Here is a 24,804-nt window from a genome sequence, read left to right on the forward strand (position 1 = left end):
TGGTAAGTATGGGTAGATTCCTGAACTCTAACACAGTAGCTGCTAATGAGGGCCCTAGGGAGCATGAGAGAGAGAGACAGAGAGAGAGAGAGAAAGAGAGAGAGAGAGGTGGGGGTTCTTCATCAGTTTTCATTTTATTCTCATAATCAAGGTCCCCATTCACAGACTGCCTCATGTAGTTGTAGTGGCAGCAATTACCATTCTCCTCATCCCATACGGAAATGAACTTGTTCCCTACAACTAATTATCTTTACACTCTTTTCCATAAAAAATGAAAAGAAAACTATCCTTGAAAGATAATTAATTATGAAGCAGTAGGATATATCAACACTGCGTTATAGTTGAACGTGCTGTTTGCAGGAGTTTATCCGCTTTTGTTGTGATCAGGTAAAATAAAAGTAGAAATGAATAAATGTGAACGCTGCAGGCAGTTATATTGTAGCTGAGGTCAATTCTAGGCATTTAATTTATGGAAATGGAAAAAAAATGTGGGCATGATCAAAGTTAAATATTCATCACACATTAACGTGGTCCATTTTCATTATTTTACATATACTGTAGTTTTACCATGTTTTCTAATAAACACAAATTTTGGACTTCAGCACAGCCACTGTAATTATATAATGACATTAATATATCACAATTATATTAATTTTTTTATTAAAAAAATATTATCTCGTTTGAATTAGCAATTTTTAATCATTTTGCAGTGTTCTTTTAAACCATATGTTGTACAGAGGTTGTGGTGGTTTAATTGGCTCAGTAGGTTGTTATCATCTATTGGTAAGCCGGAGCAACCCATAACTAGTAATTAGATTTGATGGTCTGATGACATCCGAAGCAGGTGCATACTGTTTACACAACATACATTACTCCAGAAATTGATGGAAATCCAGACACTCCAGTCTGGATTTGAACCTGATGACATGATGTTATCAACGGATACCACAGGGGTTCAGGAACCATAAAGCTCAGCCAACACAATCATTCCAAGTTTTGGCACACACACGACCCTTGTATGTAGATAATGTTACACATATTAAAGAGGAATTTATCGAGGCCTTTAGCTGTAGCTAAGACCATAATCATAGATACAGCAACACCAAAACTACAGCCACATCACAGCTATACCCACAGCATAGCAGCCAAAGTCTCATCCATAATTTGCACTTCTTCCAGAGATTAAAAAGGTATTGCAAGGGTATGCAGAATTTAGTACGGCACAAAAAAGTGCTACTGTAACTTTTTGGGGCTCCATAAGTTTCCACAAAGCAGTGTATGAAATACAGCTGGACATTTTGGTGAGTCGTAGACCCCTCTATTCCTTGAAGCAATCTTTATAATCTGGATTCATGTAAATGGTGCGGTGAATACAAATAGGTAAGTAATTTTAGTCCAAGCCATAAAAGAAAAACTCCCCAAGCTGAGCTCATGTTTCTTTCTTTCGTCCTCTCCCTCCATATTCGGAAAGACATTCAGCTAAAGAGGTGTGGGCTTCCTTTTATGGCACCCTGCAGAGTCAGAATTATTGGTAAATTAGATTAGCACATCCTGCTCCAGACAGTTAGTTTGGATTTAGTCTGCCTTTCTTCCCCATTACCTCTGGCTGCGTGAGAGGCATTCTGCCCTGGATGTGGCAGAATTTAATAAAGGAGATGTCAGCCTCCATCTGGTACATTTCCATCAACAGAGGTTCAGTGGTTTGACTTGTCTGATGCGTACTGTTTTTTTTTTACTTTTTTTGCCTTAGATAGCTTTAATTGCTTGCTGAGCTCGGGGTGATATACCTTCACCTTCTCAGATCTGTGAGTTTAGGAGAATGATTTTGAACACCATGCAGACAGGAGAGAGGGAAGGTGCTTTCTCTGAAACTTGTCCTTCCCGCGACGCTACAAAGCCTCACTTGATGTGACTTTCATTTACACTGAAAACCATTCTTTTCCCAAGAAGAGATACCTTTTATGTTACCGTGTCTGAGGTAGTTATTAAGACTGTTCCTAGAATGCATCTTACCTGCTCGTCATGCTGTAGCTAGCTGGTAGCTCGTTGGAAACCTAACCTCCAACCTAACTGACAAAATAGATCATTTGTCATTGCCTTCCACAGGCAATATCTTTTGTCAGTGTCTTCCAAAATAATGCACATGACCCTTGCAAAAATGATTCACAAGTGTTTTCAGAGTTGTTAAATTACTGTATAATACATGATCAAAGTTTGAAAACTAAAACTAAGATAGATAGTTTTAGAAGTAGAAGATCATGGTCTTCCAGGTTAGAGAAGTGACTTAGACTTGTCAACCAATCAATCAATCTTTATTTATAGAGCGCCACTTCCTTTAATTAACAGAGAGACCTAACGATTCAGGAATTCAAAATTAAGGATTCAAGAATCCCCACATGAGCAGCATCAGATATTATATTGAGCAACAGTGGCAGGAAGAACTCCCCTTTAACGGGAAGAAACCTCGAACAGAACCAGGTTTGCCAGGTCTAAAGTCCTGACAAGATCTATTTAAACATTTCCACCTTTAATGGTTGAAATAAATGGTGACTGTTGGTGGCTCGTGGGTTGCGAAACATGGTCTCCTAGGCCAAAGTCACATAGTATTTGAGCCTAGCCATCCACCCTGACCCAAATGTATAGCAATATTGTGCAAGTTCCATTCATATCTTGTAGAAAGAACAGTTAATTGTTCAGCCACAAGAGAGGTTGAAGTCTTGGAAGTAAATTACCAGCCACTTTCAAACACTCACATAATTCACAACACTTTCTTCCCCCTAAGCACATGGCCCTATATAATACAAATATACTAAAACAATACTAGGGGCAGCAAACCTCATACCTCATGCTACAGAAGTCATGGGCAGAATACAGGCCAATTATTTTCCTCATCTTAGAGCCGTAACGTGTAAAGTTTGTTCTCGGTGGATGAGGACAGTCCAAAATGGAAAGGGGTTATCACTTTAGAAGCATGAATGTTCTCAGCAAAAATGTTATGGAACTTTGACCTTTACATGTTGATATGACAGACTGTCCAGATTAAGACACTGTGGACATAACATGTTCAGTCTCACTGTCTTCATCGTTGGGTTGTGTTAACAAGTGTAGACTACAAGGTGTGTTTAATTATCGAGAACTGGCGTGAACTCATAAATTGCTCCAATTACAAAAGACATACAGACATACAGACACTTAAATGATTTTCTGTAGCATCTATCACATGGAATCCTTCTTTTAGCCCTTTCAATCATCTCTCGCCATTGATCTGTTGTTGTCACCCTATGATGAAAATGGATCTGTTCCCTGGGGTCACAGATGTATCACTTAACTCACCGGCCGTTATTCTTCAAGCCCTTCAAGATGAGATTTTCACAGATGTGGTCCTTCAGCGACAGGGGAGCTGCAGGGATGGAATGGAATGAGTGAAGAAAGGAGAGTGAGGTGTGCAGATCTAGATGAATATTGGACACATCAGCACATCAGCACCCCCACCCCTCTGAAAGCAAATCCTTGAAATTACAATTAAAGAATAAAACTAACAATTTTGGACTTGGAATTAGGAGAATTAAAGCCGGAGGAGAAAGAATTTGAAAAATGCAGCGTTCCTCTTGCAGATCTGCCCTCTCTCGTCTCTTTTCTGAGCCCATCCCACCAGACATGTTCAGCCATACGCGCAAGAAAAATGCTTCATTAACATTCAACACAGCCACTAATTACTTACTGTCATGGTGATGCACAGACAAAACCTAACAAAACCATTGGAGCACATTTAGAAATTACAGGAAAATTAAGTTAGCACCATCAGTGATCCCAGTGGCGTTTGTGATCCTGATGTCATTGTATAACATGAAAGTAGCTGCAGCCGCAAGCCTTTGGCTGATGTTACTGTGAGCAGGAGGCTAAACTATTAGCAACATTCAAAATAGCCACTTATCACCTGCTTTCATGGTAAATCTGTGTAATGTAACATGTAACTATTCAGAGCATAGTTTCAAGTGCTCCAGTTTGTTTGAACCTCCTCCTCCTTATCACATGCGGCCGGTAATTCTTTAAGATTCAACCTCTTGCTTTCAGCCTTTTGAATGACAGACACCATCCTGATCTCCTGGCTGGATACTTTATATTTTAACACCGTAAATATGCGTTTGTCCATCCAGGTGAATACGTGGAGAGGCAGCTCTGCCGTGATGCCATTCTTCCCATGCCAGCCATCTGTGAGGTGCCTTGCCCAAAGGACTGTGCCCTGAGCCCCTGGACCCCCTGGTCCCTGTGCTCCCACACCTGCTCTGGAAAAAACACAGAGGGGAAGCAGACCAGAGCTCGTTCCATCCTTGCCTATAACGCAGGAGAAGGTAAGAGCTATTGCCAATATACGAGACTCATAAGGACCTTTCAATCAAGTAAATGGTAAATGGACTGCACCTGCATAGTGCCTTTCTAGTATTTTCGACCACTCAAAGAGCTTTCAACATTATATTCTCATGCCATTCACACAGGCAGGTTGCCAACAGATGCTAATAATACACACACACACACACACACCAAAGTACAGTGTAGGTCCAGTGTCTTGTTCAACATGTGGGCTGGAGAAGCCATTAGTCGAACCAGTCATCTTCTGTCAGGTGGTCAGTCAGTGTCATCAGCTATAAACAAAGACACTAGTTAACCCTAACCTTAACCATACTTGTAACCGTGACCCAGCTAACTACACTGTATCTACCATTACAAACCTACTACAAACCTACTACTGCAAATCTTAAAAATCCAGTTTGTGCTCATTTTCCCCTCACTCTTCTTTCTCATTAAGGAAATGTCAAAGCTAAATAAAGTATTCTATGTTCCTCTACAGCAACTGCAAAGGTTGTGGCGTGGGTTACTGTGATGCAGGGTAAGAAGTGACAAGAAGGACAGATCACTTCAGCAATACATCATCCAGAGAAGGCTCTCATTGCCACGTCCCCTTTTGGGTGAAAACAATCAGTTGTCACACATAGACGTTAACAGCGTCCACACTTTAACAAGCCAGTTTCAATTAATAACAAAATGCCACAGAGATGCCGTGGAGTTGGCTGCACCAGGATTAAATCTCACTGATCTCTGATTTGTTCCCCTGCCATGTCCTGAAAAGGATTCTGCTCCAACCTAAACGCTATATGTTGTGTGCGTTGGCTGTGCTTCGTGACAGCTTAACAGCTGTAGCCTTATGTTAATAGCACAGATGCTTTTAGGCACAGTGCATGCAGGGCAGGACAGCGTCAGAGAGTTTGGAAGCACTCATCCTCTTTGCACGATCAAAGTAACTAATAATTGCATAAAAATTCATAGCATAGTTAAAGAATAGCTTGTATATGGACCTGTGTTGTTTGTAGGCTACTAACAGTTCACTACTGTCTTAACGACCTTATTGCACCAGCCTGATGCTGCAAACTGAAGGGGAAAAATTCATCTTTTCCATGTATTTTGCACGTGTTGTCTGTTTTCCCCCAGAGAGGGGTGGGACATGTTGCTAGCCAAAGTTCCTGGATGTGCTGAAGTGATCTCTAAGAAGTGTTTTTACCCACATTGCCAAACTTTATTGTACAATATATTCATGCTTTTGACATACTTTCACAAGGATTTTGCCTTTACTTTTGTTGAAGGTCCTTCCCTGCTGTCATTGGTCCGTCCAATCTTCGGTACATTCATATTTGATGTTCTTAGATGACAGCATGTGATGTTTGCCGATGTAGCATGTAGTCTTATTTAACTAGAGGGAAATAGCAATGTGGTTACCTTGATGTAATCTCTTCCAGCTAATTTGTTGGCCCGGCAAAATCCCTGCACTTTTAGAATAGAGTAAAAGCTCTTGCATTGGTGGTAGCATTTAGTAGCATTTAAGTAAATAGCCTTTAATAGATAGCATGAAGTGTTTCAAACCCAAGGTGAGTGGGTATTTAAATGATGATGGAGTTATCCTGAAGCCAGTTTCTCCGGGTGAACGCCCAACCCTCGAAGCTGCCAATCACACAGGAAGAACTGAGCAATTCTCAACAAGCCTTGTTAGGAAAAAAAAAAGGGGAGGCTGCACAGATGGTTAGCGTCTTCCTTGGCAGCAGATCAGAATTGTAATTATTTTTTTATATCCCTGCTATCATTTTAACAGCTCTTGCTGTCTGACTTCTGGACCACATTGCTTGACATGCTGTCCTCAGCATTTTCACAACACTGCAACATTCACATTACAGACGCTTCGTACATAATGGATATCTGTGTGAGTTGATACTCCTAGTCCATCACACATGCTGGGCTTCAGGACAATGTCCATGTCAGAACACGATGCAGGCTGCAGGGCTGTGACTTTTTTTACTAGCTTTACTAGCATTTCCTAACATGAGACAGGCTGGAAAGGACTTCAATATTCAGCATGAGTCACAAGACACAACTAAAATCCGTCTAATGGGGCCTTTCTCAATGAGACTACTTAATGTTTTCTATGTATTCTAATGCTGTGAAGTTAGTTTCTTGCAATTACAATTTTAAAACCATGTCTTAATGTCATAGTTTTAACCATATTAGTTCTGATAATATTTTACTTTACTTTTCTCATCTAACTCTTGATTTCTATAGGAGAGACTAAGGTGTTATAACAGAATGATAACAAACTGCAGTGGAGAAAAAATAATGCTAAGGTCACAGCGGTTTTGCTGCACACTGCACCCTGATCTTTCAGACAAACATTGGCAATGACAGGCGGGATTATTGCCTGACAATGTAGTGTTGAGTGCTATAAAAAAACTTTATTATGAGCAGTAAGAAACGTGAAGACAATGACGATGGCACAGAGTAGTATGTAAAATAATTAAGTAGGCAGCACAAATTATAGCTATTCTGTAGCCATTTGAGATGCACATTTGTCAAATACATGTAGAATGTAATTGGTAGCACTTAAATATTTATCAGTTAACTTGTTAATTAGCCAGTGTAGCAATAATGATGTGTCATTCTTTGTGCTAATGAGCTCCAGGCCTGATAAATGGCTGCCCTGATGAAATCCAATAATATCCTTTATAAATGACCCTCTGAAGGACATTACACCAGTGTTGTTACACAGAGGTCAGCCGTATCTTCTGTCTGGGGCACTTTCTGATGTCTAATTTGGATGCTCCATCTCTGACTGAAAGGTGTTGTTCCATGCCTTCTGAGGCGCTAATGGTTGACCTTCTCCTGGGGGGGATGTATTCTCCCAAGATGATGGCAGCTGCTAATGACAAGGTTTCGGGGAGTAGAAGGTCACATGGTGTGCATACCCCACCTGGGTCCATATCCAAGCCAGACATTCTGTCCCCTTTGTCATCTCATGTCTGTTGATCCACATGGCTGGTCATCTCCCAGAGACCCTATATATACTCATATACATATATATGTATATGAGTATATATAACTCAGAAAGTAGTACTGAGGGGTTCGAATTCCTGTCAGGGCGTAACACCTATATTCAAGAGTCATACCGGCTTGGACAACGGCCTGATCAACAAGCTCTGCGTCAGGTGTTGAAGGACCTGGGCAACCTGATGAGAAACTGGCTACTGGAACAAAGCATAGGTTTACAAGGCTGGGATAGAGATTCATGCCTGAATAAAGCCCACACACATGGTTGGAAGGAGAAACATTCCTACCTTTAAACATATTCAGAGACTTAGATATCAACACGTTTTTAGATATGGGCAAATATCGCAACGCTGACATGAAAAACTCAAAACTCTTATTTTGACACACAGAAGCAAAATGGCAGAAAGAGCTCCAGCCATTCCACTATTCCAATCGAAATGTACACGGCCGCATGTAAACATTCCCATTTATTAATTTTCATTAGCCGTGTAAACAACTTAGTAGGAATATTGTCTTTTTTGGAATAAAGGCAGAAACTGGAATATTATGTGCATGTAAACACAGTCAGTGCAGAAGAAGTAAATGAGAAAATGCAAAATGAAGGATAAAATAACAAAATGATTAAAAAACAAACAAACAAGAGAACGCTTGATCAGAATGAAAACAACATTTTATTTGCAAAAACAGGATAAATGCAATGAGTTATATATAACAATATTGATAGACACTATTTGTATCCAAACAGATGTATTTATAGTTATTTGAAGCAAACAGTAGTGTCGGTCTCCTCTGTGTCTCTGAGGAAGGTCCATACAAGAACTGCTTTCCCAGCTATCATTTCACGGGGGTTAGACACAGTGTGAAGATTGGCACAAGACCATCGAGGTGTATGTGCTAGGGCATCAAATGATATAGAATGTGCAATATAAATTGGTCCCCAGTGCAGAGCTTTATATAAAAGTAGCAGATCTTGAAAAATTCCTGGAGGTTTTTGCACTAAAGTTTATTCCGTCGTTCTTTTACACTATTCTGTATTTTGCACCTTCCGTTGTTTGCACTGTCCATGAGAGCTGCTGTTTTTTATTTCAATTTCGTTGTGCTTCTTTGCACAATGACAATAAAAGAACTCTGATTCTGATTCTGAGGTTCCATCCTGGCTGGAGCTTCCATTTTAACTGGTGCATTGGCATGTACCAGTATGCAGTGCACTTGGATTTTTTGGTGAACTCAACCTGCAGAGTGGGCTGTTTTCCTTGACTGCCATGCGTGCCATGTATTTTTTTTCTAGTTTTACATATATAATATGGAAACACAACTGAAAACTTCTACTACTAGTTTCTACCTAGACTTAGCAGCAATTATAGTTACCTTTGAAAAACAAAGCTTTTCATAGAAGCACTGTTTATAGAGAATGGTAATTAATTCCTGTTAGCATGGGTTACAATGCGTCTTAAACCTCAGTGTCTGTTGCTCTTTATAGGGATTTCTTTAGTTACTGATTCTGACTCATGAGAGATCCAAGGATTTATACGCTGGTACAAGTCATGGGACCAAAAAATATTGGACAATGCTTTCTTATAGCTCTGACAGACCACATTCGTGCCAAGATCCAGTTCAAATTGGGTTGAGTCTGTGTCAACACCGGGTTCAAAGAGGCTAAGACAGATACAAGCATGAGGTATAATGTCTCAGACTGCACTAGATACAGAGAACAGATTTGTAATACAGACCTCTAACAGACTTTTTTGGTCCGTTGGAACGGTCTTTGCCTTATGTTATTCTAGACTACCCATTTATACTGAAAAGCATCCAACAGGTTTTCACTCCCTATCAGTACTGATTTGAGTTTCATTTTTGTCTGTAGTACAGGTTAGACATTGTCTGTGGTACAGGTCAGACATTGTCTGTGGTACAGGTAAAACACTGATGTTGGTTTGTCCTCCATCAATTCTCAGGTGGAATCCAGTGTCCCAACATCAGTGCCCTGCAGGAGGTGAGGAACTGCAATGACCATCCCTGCACTGTGTACCACTGGCAGACCGGCTCATGGGGGCAGTGCATAGAGGACTCCTCCATCCTGGCCACCAACACATCTGCGGGTCGAACCCATGGCGACGATGCCTCCTGCTCAGTGGGGATGCAAACTCGCAAGGTCATCTGTGTCCGGGTCAATGTGGGCCAGGTTCCTCCAAAAAAGTAAGACCTCATTCCGTATACATGGAGTTCAAGTGTGATTAAAGGCTGTACATGAATGTCATGCCATTTCTGTTGCATACACTGGGCGAGACCAAATGATGTCAAATGATAAACATATTACAGTAATTAGGCCTTGATGATCAGGTTGGAACAGGCTGGATACCAGGTCTGATTCCAGCCACCAGAACCACCAGAATATAAGAGGATATGTGAATACAGGCTTATTTACACTTGATTACACTCCTTCAATAAACACAAGCTTTCTTGATACAATCACGACTGTTCACAATATAAAGGGGTGGGACTGCTTGTACTATTGCTGCTCCTGCTCAACAATGAGTGGTTAAGTTGTTATTACAAGCTTTGGGTTAGGATTCCTTTAGTGTTCATTTTTCACATGTTGTTTAGTGGGAGCTGAATTGTCGACAGGGCATGCCTCCGCTTGAGAACGAATCCGGTAATTGAAACAGGCAAAAACACTGAATAAAGCAATTTCAGACTAAAAATCAATGTTTCTATGTCCAATATTCATTGGACATCTTGATCTTCAGTCCTTTCCTTTTTAAGACTGAAAGCTATATTTGAAAGCAACCAAGATCTAAAAAATGACAAGTAAATAAAAGCAACTGTATTCTGCCTATAATATCCAAGAAGTGATAGTAGTAAAGTGAGTGATAAAGTAAAATTCTGAAAGACAAAGATTGTGCAAGCCAACAACTAAACTGCAGCAGAAGCAGTCACACACTGATGTCTTCCCACCACGCATCATTAACTCCACTGCAGTATACAAAATTGTACTTAACAGGTAAACCATATTTTCAATGATTCATATGTGTTTAGTGTTGATACCATTTTGATGCAGCTGTGTGAACTTAAATCAGCATATTTTGAACTTCCTGAACTAGCAAAGGAAGTGCATCCTCTGCTAAGCATTTTTGTTGATTGTGTCTATGTTGGATGCCCACTTTAGGTTCTTTGTGTCTGGGGCCTCCTTGTAAAGTCCACAGTGATCGTCAGTTTGAGCTTGTTCAGCTTCAGGTTGTTTTAGCCATACCAGAGGAGCGGCAGTGTGCAAACATCTGTGTGCAAACTCATTCCCATCCGGGGTGAGACTGACGATCATTTTGTCGTCTTCTAACTTAATGAGCTTAAAAGACAGGTCTCCTGAGGCGCAGTCATTTCTGTAGAGGGGGAAGAGCAGTGGGAAGAGTACAACTCTCTGGGGAGCACCAGTGCTGACTGTTAGGGTGTTGGATGTGATTTCCCCCAACCTCACCAGCTGCCTCTGGTCTGTCAGGAAATTTGTGATCCGCTGACAGGGGTCAGTGGGGTCAGTGGGGAAGGGCGAGGGGGCGGCAGGGGGTGTAGTTGGTTGTTTGATATGGTCAGAGCAGGTGAGCGGTGTAAATGATGGCTTTTCTAAATCAAAGGAAAATGCACTCAGGTTGTTATCCGATTAATAGTTCTCTACAGTGTAGCACCACCAATAGCTGTTGCTCCATTTTATCGGTGTAGCACCTCTTTTCTACTCTAACCTTATTTGTCAGCGTGTTACTCACCTGGTTGTACAGGATACTTTCCCCACTTAGGCGTCCTCCTTGGGCTGACAAAAGCTGCCGGAGCTTTGCTGCAGACCAGGGTCTGTTGTTGTTGTTGTATGTGCAGAAGGTTTTAATCAGCACACATGGGTCTTAGCAAAGGCTGATATAAGATGTCACAGTATCAGTGAGTTCATACAGGTCTGCAGCTGCAGCCTCCAAAGCACGCCAATCACCTCAGTTAAAGCCGGCCTGTAACTCCTGCTTTGTCTCAGGGGTCCATCTCCTCAGACAGGGCTTGTGCTCCATCTTGGCTCTGTACAACTTTACCACTGTATCACAGTCTGTGCTCTACTCCAACTATAAACTTTGTAAAACCTTCTGGCTCAATAAAAATGGCGAAGAAAGAGCAGACCGGCTATTTCCTGATTTCCTAAAAGTGCATCCATGATGAATGTGATCACAAAATCAGAGCTGAAAATTGAAAAAAAAACAAGTTAAAACAGAGAAAGCTAAGGATGCCCGGTGGAAAGTGAGGATGCCACACATGCTGCCGTCTTGCTAGAACAATGTGAGGCTGGATGACTGAAGTGACACGAAATGGCAATTCACTCTAACCATCAGGTTAGGCTAAAGCGGTTTTGGTTCAAATGTAAGACTTAACACTGACTGATATATAATGTCGATAGCTTAACCCTTGCACAGGTGTAAGAAAATTCCTTGCAAACTCAGTTCAATCCGCACAGCATGACTGCATCATTTTCCTGCATCTGGTGACAATTATCACTATTTCACTATTAATGCTTTAATTTGAATAAGTGAAAGGCAGCCTTTGTTTTTGGTTGCAGACTTTGTTTGCACGTGGCACACTGTGCCATTTAGTCTTTTGGTTAGTCTGCTGTCGCTGGTGTCCAGTCGAGATGTTAACTGAAAACCTGATGAGCTGTCAGCCTGTTTTAAGCATCAGGATCGGTTTCCCCCCTAAAGGCATCTGCTGGGGACATGAATTATCTATTTATTTATTCAATAGACTGGGAGTATTATTCTGGCAGCACAGCAGCACTACGCAGGCAAACCCTGCCATGCCCCCATGCTGTGTATGGAAATTAATCTCGATTGTATTCCTGTGCTTACTCCTAAATCTACTGTTACATGCTGAGCAGTGAGCCTGCTGCCTTGGGACACACTTTCACATGAATAAAGAGAGGGGCAGCCGCTTTCACCAGCAACACCTGCTGTGGCGAGGATGTGAGGACTGCCATGAGTAAATACAAATTAGAGTATTCTAAGGCATTGGCATGGCAGCATTAACGAAAGATGTTTTAGAGTACTCATTTAATATGGTAAAACTGTGTTGAAGTGTAAAATATTTCGTGTTGAACAACATTTGTACATATATATATACACAGGGAGGGAAAGTTATGAGGAAGGTTTGGGTTTGGGCCTGTTAAGGAAATGATTTTCAGATTTTAATGATTTGAAGCGCACCCTATCCAAAGTAATTCAACAAGATAGTTTTGCCCAATTGTGGCAAAATGGAGAAGCATTTACTAAGAGTATTTCAAGTGTGTCTAAGTTGTCCCTGAGGCACATTAACATTGATGGGTTTACACCGAGTTTTCCATTTTTTACATATGCTGCATCTAAAATTCCACACATCGACAATAGACACAAAGTAGTCCCTATCCTGTAAGTAAGATTTGAACCAGTTTAACACGTTGCCAGACGGTCCCACCCACTTTTCTAATCTGTCCAACTGTATTTCCTAGTCAACGGTAACAAATGCAGCACTGAGATCCAATAAAATTAGAACTGAGATTTTCGATGCAGTTCTACTCGGATGGATGTCTTTTAAAACTTTAACAAGTGCAGTCTCAGTGCTGTGCTGTGGTCTAAAACCAGACTGAAATGTCAAAAAATCAATGACATTTCCCAGGAAAGGCAAGTTTTATATGAGTGTGTAGTTATTTATCACTGAGGCATTTAGATTAGCCTTTTTCAAGAGAGGTTTAATAACTGCTGTCTTCAGGGCCTGAGGAAAAAGGCCTGACTGAAGAGAAATGTTGACAATTAAAAACATCTCTACAAAGGGTTGTAGACAAGGTATCAAGGCAGCAGGTAGTGGGTTTAACCCTTATGCACCCCTCGGTACATTTTTTGCATTTTTCAACTAAAAATACTCAATAATTTTGCCAATTTTAATGATAATGAGACAAAATTTTGCAGGGATGTCAGTCTTTTACCACATTTTAAGATTTCAACTTTGAATGTATTAATAGAATTATAATACACTGTGGAGAGAAGAAAGTTCCTCTCGTCACCCTTAAAACATTTTTTGCACCATTGACTCCCATTAAAACATCACTTTTTGATCCTACTTTAATTACACCATAAAATAATGTTTTACTTATGACTACCTTTTCAATCTAAGCTTTTGGCTTGAAAATTGTAGTTTTTTTCATTATCCATCATTTGACATCATTTTCCACTATATGGCTGAGGGCTCCATTATATGCTGTTTCTGTGAATCCTACTTCCGTTGCATTTCTCACTATTGCTCCCCAGCAGAATGCATGATTCCAACTAAAATGGTCTGAGTGTGTTGGCAGTGATGTAAAAGTGTGGTATGAATGTGTGTTTTGACAAATTATTTGATGAGTGTGTGTGTGTGTGTGTGTTTGTGTACAGGGAGTTAGAAAGTCATTTTTGCTCACCACATTTTGCACATCCCTATCGCTATCTTTCTTATGCCTACAGATCACATGCACCCACTCACCCCCCCGCCCACAAACACACATCTACACACACACACACACCTATTCGAAGCCCCCAGACACACTACAGCACTTGTAAAAAGCAATCAAGGTCAAAAGGTCAAAAGGTCAAAAGGTCAAAGAATCTAAGGAGGAGCACCCTAGCTTTTTTTTTGCCTGGAAACGTTTTTTTTTTTTTTTTTTTCATAAAGTCTTTTTATTGTTTTGGTTTACAGTGCAGCATGTTTATACAGGTGCTGTGTCTGCAAACCTCAAGCTGCACCTAGCTGGTGCTGGCTGGTCATTTCCTCAGTGACAATGAAGAGACACTTTTGTGTTAGAGGAGGCTCTGACTGCTGTCCTGCAGTCGCCTGAGAACGAGGAGGAGATGTCCGGCACAGACACAGGCACTGAGGACATATCAGGGGAGGCTTCACCTGAAATTCATCCAGATGGGTCTCCAGCTCAAGTGAGGACATCCATGTCCTCACTTGAGCTGGAGCTGGAAGACCCATTTCCTCACTTGAGCTGGAGCTGGAAGACCCACTAGTGCGGCTGCTGCTTGGACCAGCAGCAGCCACACTAGTGGATCATGTCAGAGGAAATGGAAGAGCCAGCAGGAGAAGCCAGGCCCTCAAAGAGGTACAGGCAGTGCACATTTTGCATGGGACAGAGAAAGGTCTGGACCCATTGTGCCAAGTACAGCAAGTATGGATGCAAAGTATACATGACAGTGATCTGCAGGTCCTGCTCCACTGAGTGACCTTTCTCATCATTTGTCAATATATTCCCAAAATACCATTAAAGGGTTAAAATTAATTCATAAATACATGTAAATTGAATAGTTATGATCTGGACTGAGGTTGTTCAAAAGATTTAATGCATTGAAAGTGAAAAAAATATTAATGTATAATATTTTTAGAGCACTTCTTAGGAACAGAGTATTTTTTGCACAAAGGATAAAAGGTGGCATATTTTGTACATAAAGTCAAACTGCTCAAAAAATAATGATGGATTCAAATCAATGTTGTTGTCAATTATTGACATACCCAAGGGTGTAATACCCCCCCAAAAAAATTCCAGTTTGCAATTAGTATATGGAAAATATTTCATATTTTGTGTTTTACCTCATTTGAAATTTTTGGTTTTATATTCCCAAAATGGCACTAAAAAGTTAAAAATACTTAATAAATCCATGAAAATGGAATAGTTATGATCAGGACTGAGGTTTTTCAGAAGATTTAATGCAATAAAAGTGAAAAGAATATTAATTATAATATTTTTATAGCACTTTTTAGGAACAAAACATTTTTTTGCACAAAGCATAAAAGGTGGCATATTTTGTACATAAAGTCAAACTGCTCAAAAAATAATAATGCATTCAAATCAATGTTGTTGTCAATTATTGACACATCCAAGGATGTAATTGCCCCCCCAAAAAAATTCCAGTTTGCAATTAGTATATGAAAAATATTTCAGATTTTGTGTTTTTCTCATTTGAAATTTTTGGTTTTATATTCCGAAAATGGCACTAAAAAGTTACAAATGTTTAATAAATCCATGAAAACTTAATAGTTATGATTAGGGCTGAAGTTGGTCAAAAGATTTAATGCATTGAAAGTGAAAAAAAATATGAATGTATAATATTTTTATAGCACTTTTTAGGAACAGAACATTTTTTGCATCGAGGGTAAAAGGTGGCACATTTTTACATAAAGTCAAACTGCTCAAAAAATAATAATGCATTCAAATCAATGTTATTGTCAATTATTGACATATCCAAGACTGTAATACCCCCCCAAAAAAATTCCAGTTTGCAATTAGTATATGAAAAATATTTCAGATTTTGTGTTTTTCTCATTTGAAATTTTTGGTTTTATATTCCGAAAATGGCACTAAAAAGTTACAAATGTTTAATAAATCCATGAAAACTTAATAGTTATGATTAGGGCTGAAGTTGGTCAAAAGATTTAATGCATTGAAAGTGAAAAAAAATATGAATGTATAATATTTTTATAGCACTTTTTAGGAACAGAAAATTTTTTGCATCGAGGGTAAAAGGTGGCACATTTTTACATAAACTCAAACTGCTCAAAAAGTAATAATGCATTCAAATCAATGTTGTTGTCAATTATTGACATATCCAAGACTGTAATACCCCCCAAAAAAAATTCCAGTTTGCTATTAGTATATGAAAAATATTTCATATTTTGTGTTTTTCTCATTTGAAATTTTTGGTTTTATATTCCCAAAATGGCACTAAAAAGTTAAAAATATGTAATAAATCCATGAAAACTTAATAGTTATGATTAGGACTGAAGTTGGTCAAAAGATTTAATGCATTGAAAGTGAAAAAAAATATGAATGTATAATATTTTTATAGCACTTTTTAGGAACAGAACATTTTTTGCATCGAGGGTAAAAGGTGGCACATTTTTACATAAAGTCAAACTGCTCAAAAAATAATAATGCATTCAAATCAATGTTGTTGTCAATTATTGACATATCCAAGACTGTAATACCCCCCAAAAAAAATTCCAGTTTGCTATTAGTATATGAAAAATATTTCATATTTTGTGTTTTTCTCATTTGAAATTTTTGGTTTTATATTCCCAAAATGGCACTAAAAAGTTAAAAATATGTAATAAATCCATGAAAACTTAATAGTTATGATTAGGACTGAAGTTGGTCAAAAGATTTAATGCATTGAAAGTGGAAAAAAATATGAATGTATAATATTTTTATAGCACTTTTTAGGAACAGAACATTTTTTGCATCGAGGGTAAAAGGTGGCACATTTTTACATAAACTCAAACTGCTCAAAAAATAATAATGCATTCAAATCAATGTTGTTGTCAATTATTGACATATCCAAGACTGTAATACCCCCCCCAAAAAATTCCAGTTTGCTATTAGTATATGAAAAATATTTCATATTTTGTGTTTTTCTCATTAATTAATTGTAGTTTTATATTGCAAAAATGGCATTAAAGGGTTAAAAATATTTGACAAATACATGAAAACTTAATAGTTATGATTAGGACTGAAGTTGGTCGAAAGATTTAATGCATTGAAAGTGAAAAAAAATATGAATGTATAATATTTTTATAGCACTTTTTAGGAACAGAACATTTTTTGCATCGAGGGTAAAACGTCATTATTTTTTTAAGGGGTGCACAAGGGTTAAGATTACACTCAGTGTCTGTCAAGGCTGCATAATCCACAGTTGGAAGAAGTGTCAAGTTAACAGGAGTGGTTTCGTTGCATGATTTGGTGGATAGCAGTTCAGGGAGGACTGGTGCTGAGGGGTTTGTTAGTCTGTCAACAACATTAAATATAGTGCGTGCATCATAATAATCTCACAGCGGGGGTTGAAGCCAGAGCTGGAGCAGGTCTGGGAGTGAGGAACAGAGTCGACATACTGGCGATGAGTGAATGCCTGAACCAGACTCAAGTAGCAGGAGGTGGATGATTAATTGCAGGTGACCCACACAGCTGTCTCCACTCCTGCAATCACACCCAGAGAGAGAGACAGAGACAGAGACAGACAAAACAGGGCCGCCCCGAGACACAGGCAGGGGCAGGAGCGGTGGTCCTGACGGCCTGGGTGAATAACATACAGGTGTTTTTGTAGGTATCATATTTCTGATCGTTTAAGCAGAACTTCTGCTGATGCCGTCACGAATGGTCATTTTACATATTCAAAGGAGACAAATTTTCCACATGAGAGCTGTTTGCAGTGGTCAGTGTTATTAAATAAAGTGGGGACTCTCACCCCCCCTTTCTTAAATACTGTAGCCTCAATGATAAAATAGAAGTTTGGGGGAGCTGATCTAATAAGGACTGCTGCACTGTTATTTTACTTTAGCCAACTTTCAGTTAAAAATATAAAAAATAAAGGCTTTCCTTTATAATAAAATCATTGATAAGCAGTGACTTGCCAGCCAGAGACCTGATCTTTAATAACACTAACTTTAAAGTACTAAAGTCATTGTCAGAGGCAGACTGTGGCTGGCGTGTAATGAGAATCAGACTGGAGACAGTAGCTGTTGGGTAGACTTTCCTTCTGATACTGATCAACATGGGAAAGTTAGACATTGTAGTTAGCACTCCAGACCACGAGTTAAGGTGGGAGAGTTCTGCTAGTCACCAGGTGTGGATGAGGAGTAGTGTGGAGGTTAGTCAGCCTGAGGGAGAGTGCCAGATGGGAGTATAATAAGTTGTCAGTTAGAATGACTGAGACAAGACCATTTGGGTGGATGCCGTTGACCGGAGGAGGAGCAGACTCCACGGGACAGAGATCATTAGCAGCAGCCTCCCTTGGGTGCTGAATAAATCAGTTTGTGCTGGTCTGAAGATGATAGTATCCATGAACTCTTCAGCTTCCTGGATTCAGTAGAGCTTGGATATTCTGGGGAACAGAAATAAAAAGGAGCTAAAACTGTGTAACTTTACACTACCCGGAGGCTGCTGGCCGGGAATGTTATGGCTCAGGCACTTCCACACCGGGACTCCAGCCTGGAGACAAACAACCACGGTCTAAAAGTGTATTATAAAATATGCCATAAAACTAGTTAACATTTGAAGTTATGACAGAGCGTCTGGCGGACATGCAGAACGCCGACGCATGCGCAGCAGTCTTTCAGCCCTCCGAGGTTTTGTGGCTCTGTTCCATTACCCTTCCTTCCTTCCTTTCCACCTTCCCTTTGTTCCTTTCTACCTTCACCATTTCTTTCTTTCCTATCTTAAGAAGTCTGAAACAAACAAACTAAAAACATTGCTGCTAGAGCTTGTCATTAAACTGAACTGTATGCTGTGTTTAAGTGTTAGGTATCATTATAAGCCAATGACTGATGCTGTTAATGCACTTAACAACTTTAACCTCATTGTCTTTGTTTCATTTTACATTTCATCAACTGCAGTATGACACAAAAAAATGCTGCACATTAAGAATGCATGAATGAACGTGTCTATCTTCAGCCTTCACTGCTGCAATACACACACGTGGCCTCCAAGTTAACTCCCGTTGGCTCAGATCCAGCACATCTATATCCAACTCTCAAGGGTACTCTGTACACGTGTGTCTGAGCATGTCAATGATGTACTTGCAGGTGTCCAGAGAGTCTGCGCCCAGACACCGTCAGGCCCTGCTTATTGCCGTGCAAGAGAGACTGCATGGTCACGCCGTACAGCGACTGGAGCACCTGCCCATCAACATGTCAAACAGGTAGCTCCGGCTCTTTGTGGGCTTCACTAGAGTGTCTCACAGACCAAAGACAACAGTGCTCTAGTGAGGGGGATATCATGAAAGCCTTGACTACGAATATGCAAGATGGTTTATGTTAGTCAGAAAAAGAAGCAGTAACTTCCCTTCCTTATTGTTTTTGTTTGTTCATGTGCCTCACTGCATATTGTGTAAAAATAGTGTTAGTATTAGCTTCTGCAGATGCACACAGCCAATGCACTGAACTGAGCCTGTAATGCAAATGCAAATGCAAATGTGTAGTTAGAAAGCAAGTATCACGTGATAAACGTCAGTATGGCGAGATGAAGCTGCACTATGTTCTTTAGTCGACATCGGCCTGAATAAATGAGCCCTCAACAAGAATCAATAGGTCTTCAGTACTGGGAGAACTCCAATCTGGTATGATAGTCCTGATATAGATGTGGACTTCCTGTAAAGTCAATAACCTCTACCACCCATAGGGAGGTATTGGATACTACAGAGCCAATCATGGGGATGCTATTCAATATTCCACTTGATTCGATTAGTCTGTCCTTGAAATGGTCACCATCAGCCAAGGTTGACTAAAGAGATACAAAACAGAAAAATGAAGACCAACTCTGCCTCATTACTTTTGTTCAGCGTCGACAGATTTAATGAAGTATAGCCGAAAGCAAACAGAGGACATCCTTTTTTCAAGTAACTTTTCGAATCTGGGTTTTTCTCGTGTATTTGCAAAGGTGGTAACATCAAGAAAAAGCAGTACAAGAAACGTATCATCATCCAGTCATCAGCCAATGGGGGGCAAGACTGTCCTGAAGTGTTGACCCAGGAGAGAGAGTGTGATGCTCCGTCCGTCTGTCAAGGATACAGGTAACTTGGGAATTCTTGGGAACCCCCCCCCCCAAAACTCTAACCCTAACCCTATCTCTTGCTTGTAATTACAACAGCTATGGCTATGATAAAGAATTAAGATAATTAAGTCAAGATATCAATGCTAATATAATTAATGCAACCATTTAAAAGGAACTATATACCATTCATCCGCCAGTAAAAATATGTAACCTAACATAAAAATGGCAAATTTAGAATACATTTCCATTTATGTGGTGGAACAACACTGCCAGCAGTAGAGTTCCGCAGCCATTTAAAGAGTCCTTGACTGATTTAGCATCTTTTCTATTCCATACTTTCTTCACAAACACTTACCCACTGCTCACTGTGAGTTTGTTTGGCTATTCAGGTGTGTTGTGCTCGTAGAGGCTAATGTAGGCTCAACAGAGAATCTCAAACAGAGAGTTTCTGCCTTTCTAACTCCACACCCTCTGATTTGTTTCATTACTAAACGATGTCTACGGCCCACAACACAAGCCGCTCGACATGACTGATGACATGATTCCATGACCTTTTCTGTAGTGCCATCCGGGTTCTAAGTGAATCGAGGATTGTGAGTGTGTTCAGGGAGTCTGCTCACATGGCACATGGCAGGTTTTGTCTTGACCTGCTCGTCTGAAAGCTTTCCTGTTATTTTTTTGCTTTTGCCGCTGCCGCTGTTTTTATAGCACTTCATAATCCCTTCCATCACCCCAGAGTTCACCTGAGTCTGTGCTCTAGTAGGGGGGAATTTATTACCACCATTCCCCACTGCTTGCAATGCTTAGCATGGTGTGTCCTTGTGGGAAGTACCAAGACCAAAGCCTCCACACCAAATATCAACTCTACATGCTATACACTCTACATTTTGTCCTCCTAGCGGCGATCCTCTTAGAACTGCAAGATTGTCATTGTGTCATTCGCTGCCATTAGGAGTCACTAGCAAGGCATCTAACTTGAATTCTAGTTTTCCATCTGGTCCAGAGAGTCACACTAGTAACCACTTACTCCCTCAAACATCTAAGTTGAAGACACCTCTGATTCTGATAACCACTTCCTCTTCAGATGGAAAACCCACAAGTGGCGGCGATGCCAGCTGGTTCCATGGACGGTTCGCCAAGACAGTCCTGGAGCTCAGGAGAGCTGCGGGCCGGGCCTGCAGGTTCGGGGTGAGGACAGCCACACAGACACACACAAACTACACAAACATTCACATCTTATTTTATTTTCCATTTGAAGAAATTAATTACACAGCAGGATGAACAGCATAACCGTCAGCAGTCTTCAGGAAAAGACATTAGTATCAACAGCATCAGTATTAGTATCCACAGGCCAACACATTATGGTAAGTGGACTATATAGTCTTTTTGACCTGCGCTACATTTACATTACATCACATTAACCATTTGGCAGACAGTTGACTTGTAATCAGTGCACACACTCAGACTCCCATTAAAGTTTTGGAGACACAGACCATTATCTGATTCCAATGATGAGCGTTCTGCTCCTCCATCTTGGGAGGCTCTTGTCATTATGTACCATTACCTGTAATAGTATACTCTGAGCTGGAGAGACACAGTTCAATACAATCGTCTTGCGATGCACCCACTCAGTCAATACAAATTACAGAAGGCATAGTCATTTTCAGTTTCCCATTGATGTCTGTGTGTGTCTTGGTGTGGAGTCAATTTTGTAGCTATAAGACAGACTTTGGGATACCCTGAAATAATGATAATGGTGTTTTTATTGTTGTCCCACAAGTTTTCTTCACTGTGGGGCAGCTGGACTAAGGTGTGGGGAACCATTAAAGTACTGTGAGGGAATGTTACTGAATACATTTACTCAAGCTTTATGCTCGATTACTTGAGTATTTACATTTAGTGCTACTTTATACTCGAGTACAATTATGAAGGGAAATACATGTTTTACTCCAGTACATTTATTTGAATGCTTTAGATATTAACTAATACAATAGTACTTTGTTATAGATTTAACTAATCAGCATTGTATCAAATATTAAAACAGTATATTGCTACATAATTGATGATAGTTTTCCAATATTAAAACATGTAATAGTATAACACTCATAAACTTTTAATACATGTTTCTAGTAATATTTATGTACTTTTTTTTTTTTTTTTTACCACTAATTGAAGTAAGATAGTTTTACAGGATACTTTCACATAAGTAAAGGATTTGTACTGTCATGTGCTGAACTGTACGTGGTGCGGACAGTGCATGCATACCCAGGCACTGATAACACTGACAGTAAAATCATCTCCAACACTGTCTGTAGTGGGTGGTTGCCTCCATCATTCCATAGCTTACACAACACTATGGTGAGTAATAGCATCCAACCAGCATCATCTCAAAAGTTTGAACATGAACATTTTCCAGCAGCTGTAAAACTGAAAACCTAAGTGAGATTGCCTTACCCATACCTGAAAAGGGATTATGGGACAAGCTCAAAAATAGTATGAATTTGCAACAAGAGGGACAAGATTAGTGATTTCTAAAGCTTTCTCAAGGTGTAGTGTAGTGTTGGACCCAACAACCTACCCTTTAGACATGGGCCACTCTCATGTTTTCAACATTTTCATCTTCAACTTCATCCGCTTATCCGCGACCCGATGTTTTGATCAATCGCATAGAAACTGGCCGTGACCCACAAAATGAGAAGTCTCCCTCCTCATAGATCTCATTTGCTCGTTCCCACTGTAGCTGTTTCATGCCGGAAGCAGGATGCCGGGCAGGCAGACGTTGAAGCTTGTCTTAAGTTTGCTAGCTCCATGCCACCTCTCACACAACCCTGCCAGCAACCCTGCCAGGAGGACTGTCAACTCAGCAGCTGGTCCAAGTTCTCCCCCTGCACAGCTGATTGCGTTGGCGTTAGGACTCGCAAAAGGATGCTGATTGGTGAGTGACTTTTGTAACATTTATATCTGACTTCCAGATTACATCATTCTGATTCTGACTTTTAACTTTTTTGTAAGTGTGAAGTTGGCAAAGAAGGCGACCTGTTCTAGTCTATATTTAGATACTTAGGCCTCCACAGGGAACTCCCCAATCTTAGCAGGCTTCTACTGACTGCTCCTGGGTGGCCTCAGAGTTAACAGCTGGACCAATACTTAGGACCAACACTCCTGGCATGGCGAAATCTTAAGTAGTCAATATGATTTTTTGCAGGGAAGAGCAAAAAGCGGGACCAATGCAAAAACCCTCAGGTGTATCCCGTGAGCGAGACCCACTACTGCCCGTGTAACAAATACAACGCTCAGCCTGTGGGTAACTGGTCAGACTGTGTCCTGCCTGAGGGGGGCCGCATGGAGGGTCAACTGGGCATGAAGGTCCAAGGTGACATCAAGGAGTGCGGCCAAGGATATCGTTACCAGGCCATGGTGTGCTACGACCAGGACAACCGCATAGTGGAGACCTCTCGCTGCAACAGCCATGGTGAGTTCTACATGCTCAAATAACCCAGTAACCTTGACCCCAGACGTAGTTTTTAGAAAAACCTGCACGAATTACAACTAGATTTAGAAAACTCAGGAAATGTACCTCAAATTACTGACAAATCATTAACTCCTAGTGGTAAGGTAAGTGATTGGAACAACCTATGTGTACAACTTGACCAGGATTTTATGCCTGACTTCCATTAGTTACACTTTGGCTTGTGATGGATGATGATTAGGAGCGATCAATGACCATCTGAAAGCTAACACCTAGTGAATACGAATTGATCTGGCCCACTTTCCCCACTGCATGCAAGATATGTGTTGGATGGAGAAATCACACGTTTGTCCTCTTACAAATTAAAATTTTAATTGAGAAGAAATAAAACACAACATTGCTTTCCTATTTCAAAACCCTCAGGAGTTTTGCTGCTGCAGCCTTACTTGGTCTGGTGTGAGCTTATGGAGCTAATTTGCTGTGACTGACATTACTGAGTCAGTGTACTGATTATACTGTATTTTACCATTATCCTGTAAATGTAATATGTGGTTAAATTAGTGAACTCATTTATTTCTTTCATTCTCATTCTTTCATTCTTCTCAACAGTCTCCTAATTTACATGCTCACTTTCTCTGTGATCCTTCCTTTTAAATGCCAATGCAGCCAAACGCACAGAAGAGTTGATGTCAGTTACCTGGATTTATTTAGTCAAACAACATCACATTATAAGATATTGATTTTAGCAGTGCAGCAGCTTGGGGGTGGCTACTTGTTAACATGTAGTGTTAATGGGCAGTTATTAAATAACTATTTCACACTCATTCAGTTGTGTGACAACAGGAACAGAAAAAAAAATGTAAAGGTGAAAAGTCAAGTCACTGGAGGTAAGAAAAACACAGTTTTCAGTGGGGGATAAGTTACTCATTACTCAACGACACCATAAACAACTGACCACCGTACCGTATATTTTGTTCTCGGAACCATTTGTAATGGGACAGCCATGTTCCAGTTGTGATGTAATGGGACTCATGTAAAAATACTAGCTTTAGTTGTCTGTGAAGATTCTCAGTCATCCAGGTCATAGTTATTCCTTAGGAGTTGAGCAAACAGAGGAGGTGGCCTACGACACCATCTGTCGGCCACTTACAATGCTGTCCTGAGCACCCTCCCCAGGCAGCTCAACACACATTCACACCTTGAATCATGTAACCCCGACGACTCACATGATGACCCGGTGTGCTAACGAACCATCGTTACACAGGGGTGACTCAACACCCACTCACACCATGACTCATATGACTTAACGACTCACATGACGACTGGGTAAGGACCCACACAGGACCCACCGAGGGCCTAATGACCCTAACAGTGTTTATAAGCCTGACCTCCTTACCAGTCA

General features: G+C 40.3%; 1 protein-coding gene across 1 annotated transcript in view; it reads left to right on the forward strand.

Annotated features, from left to right (window-relative positions):
* The window catches only part of thsd7aa (thrombospondin, type I, domain containing 7Aa), a 126,648-nt gene that overhangs the window by 72,936 nt on the left and 28,908 nt on the right, over positions 1-24,804 (forward strand). Inside the window, exons 7-13 of the mRNA XM_070846347.1 lie at positions 4,158-4,352; positions 9,324-9,564; positions 18,967-19,082; positions 19,820-19,952; positions 21,018-21,121; positions 22,674-22,868; positions 23,139-23,405. Coding sequence (XP_070702448.1) covers positions 4,158-4,352; positions 9,324-9,564; positions 18,967-19,082; positions 19,820-19,952; positions 21,018-21,121; positions 22,674-22,868; positions 23,139-23,405 — 1,251 coding nt within the window. The remainder of the gene's footprint in view (positions 1-4,157; positions 4,353-9,323; positions 9,565-18,966; positions 19,083-19,819; positions 19,953-21,017; positions 21,122-22,673; positions 22,869-23,138; positions 23,406-24,804) is intronic.

The sequence above is a fragment of the Pempheris klunzingeri genome, chromosome 16 (assembly GCF_042242105.1).
Source record: "Pempheris klunzingeri isolate RE-2024b chromosome 16, fPemKlu1.hap1, whole genome shotgun sequence".
Classification (NCBI taxonomy): Eukaryota; Metazoa; Chordata; class Actinopteri; order Acropomatiformes; family Pempheridae; genus Pempheris; species Pempheris klunzingeri.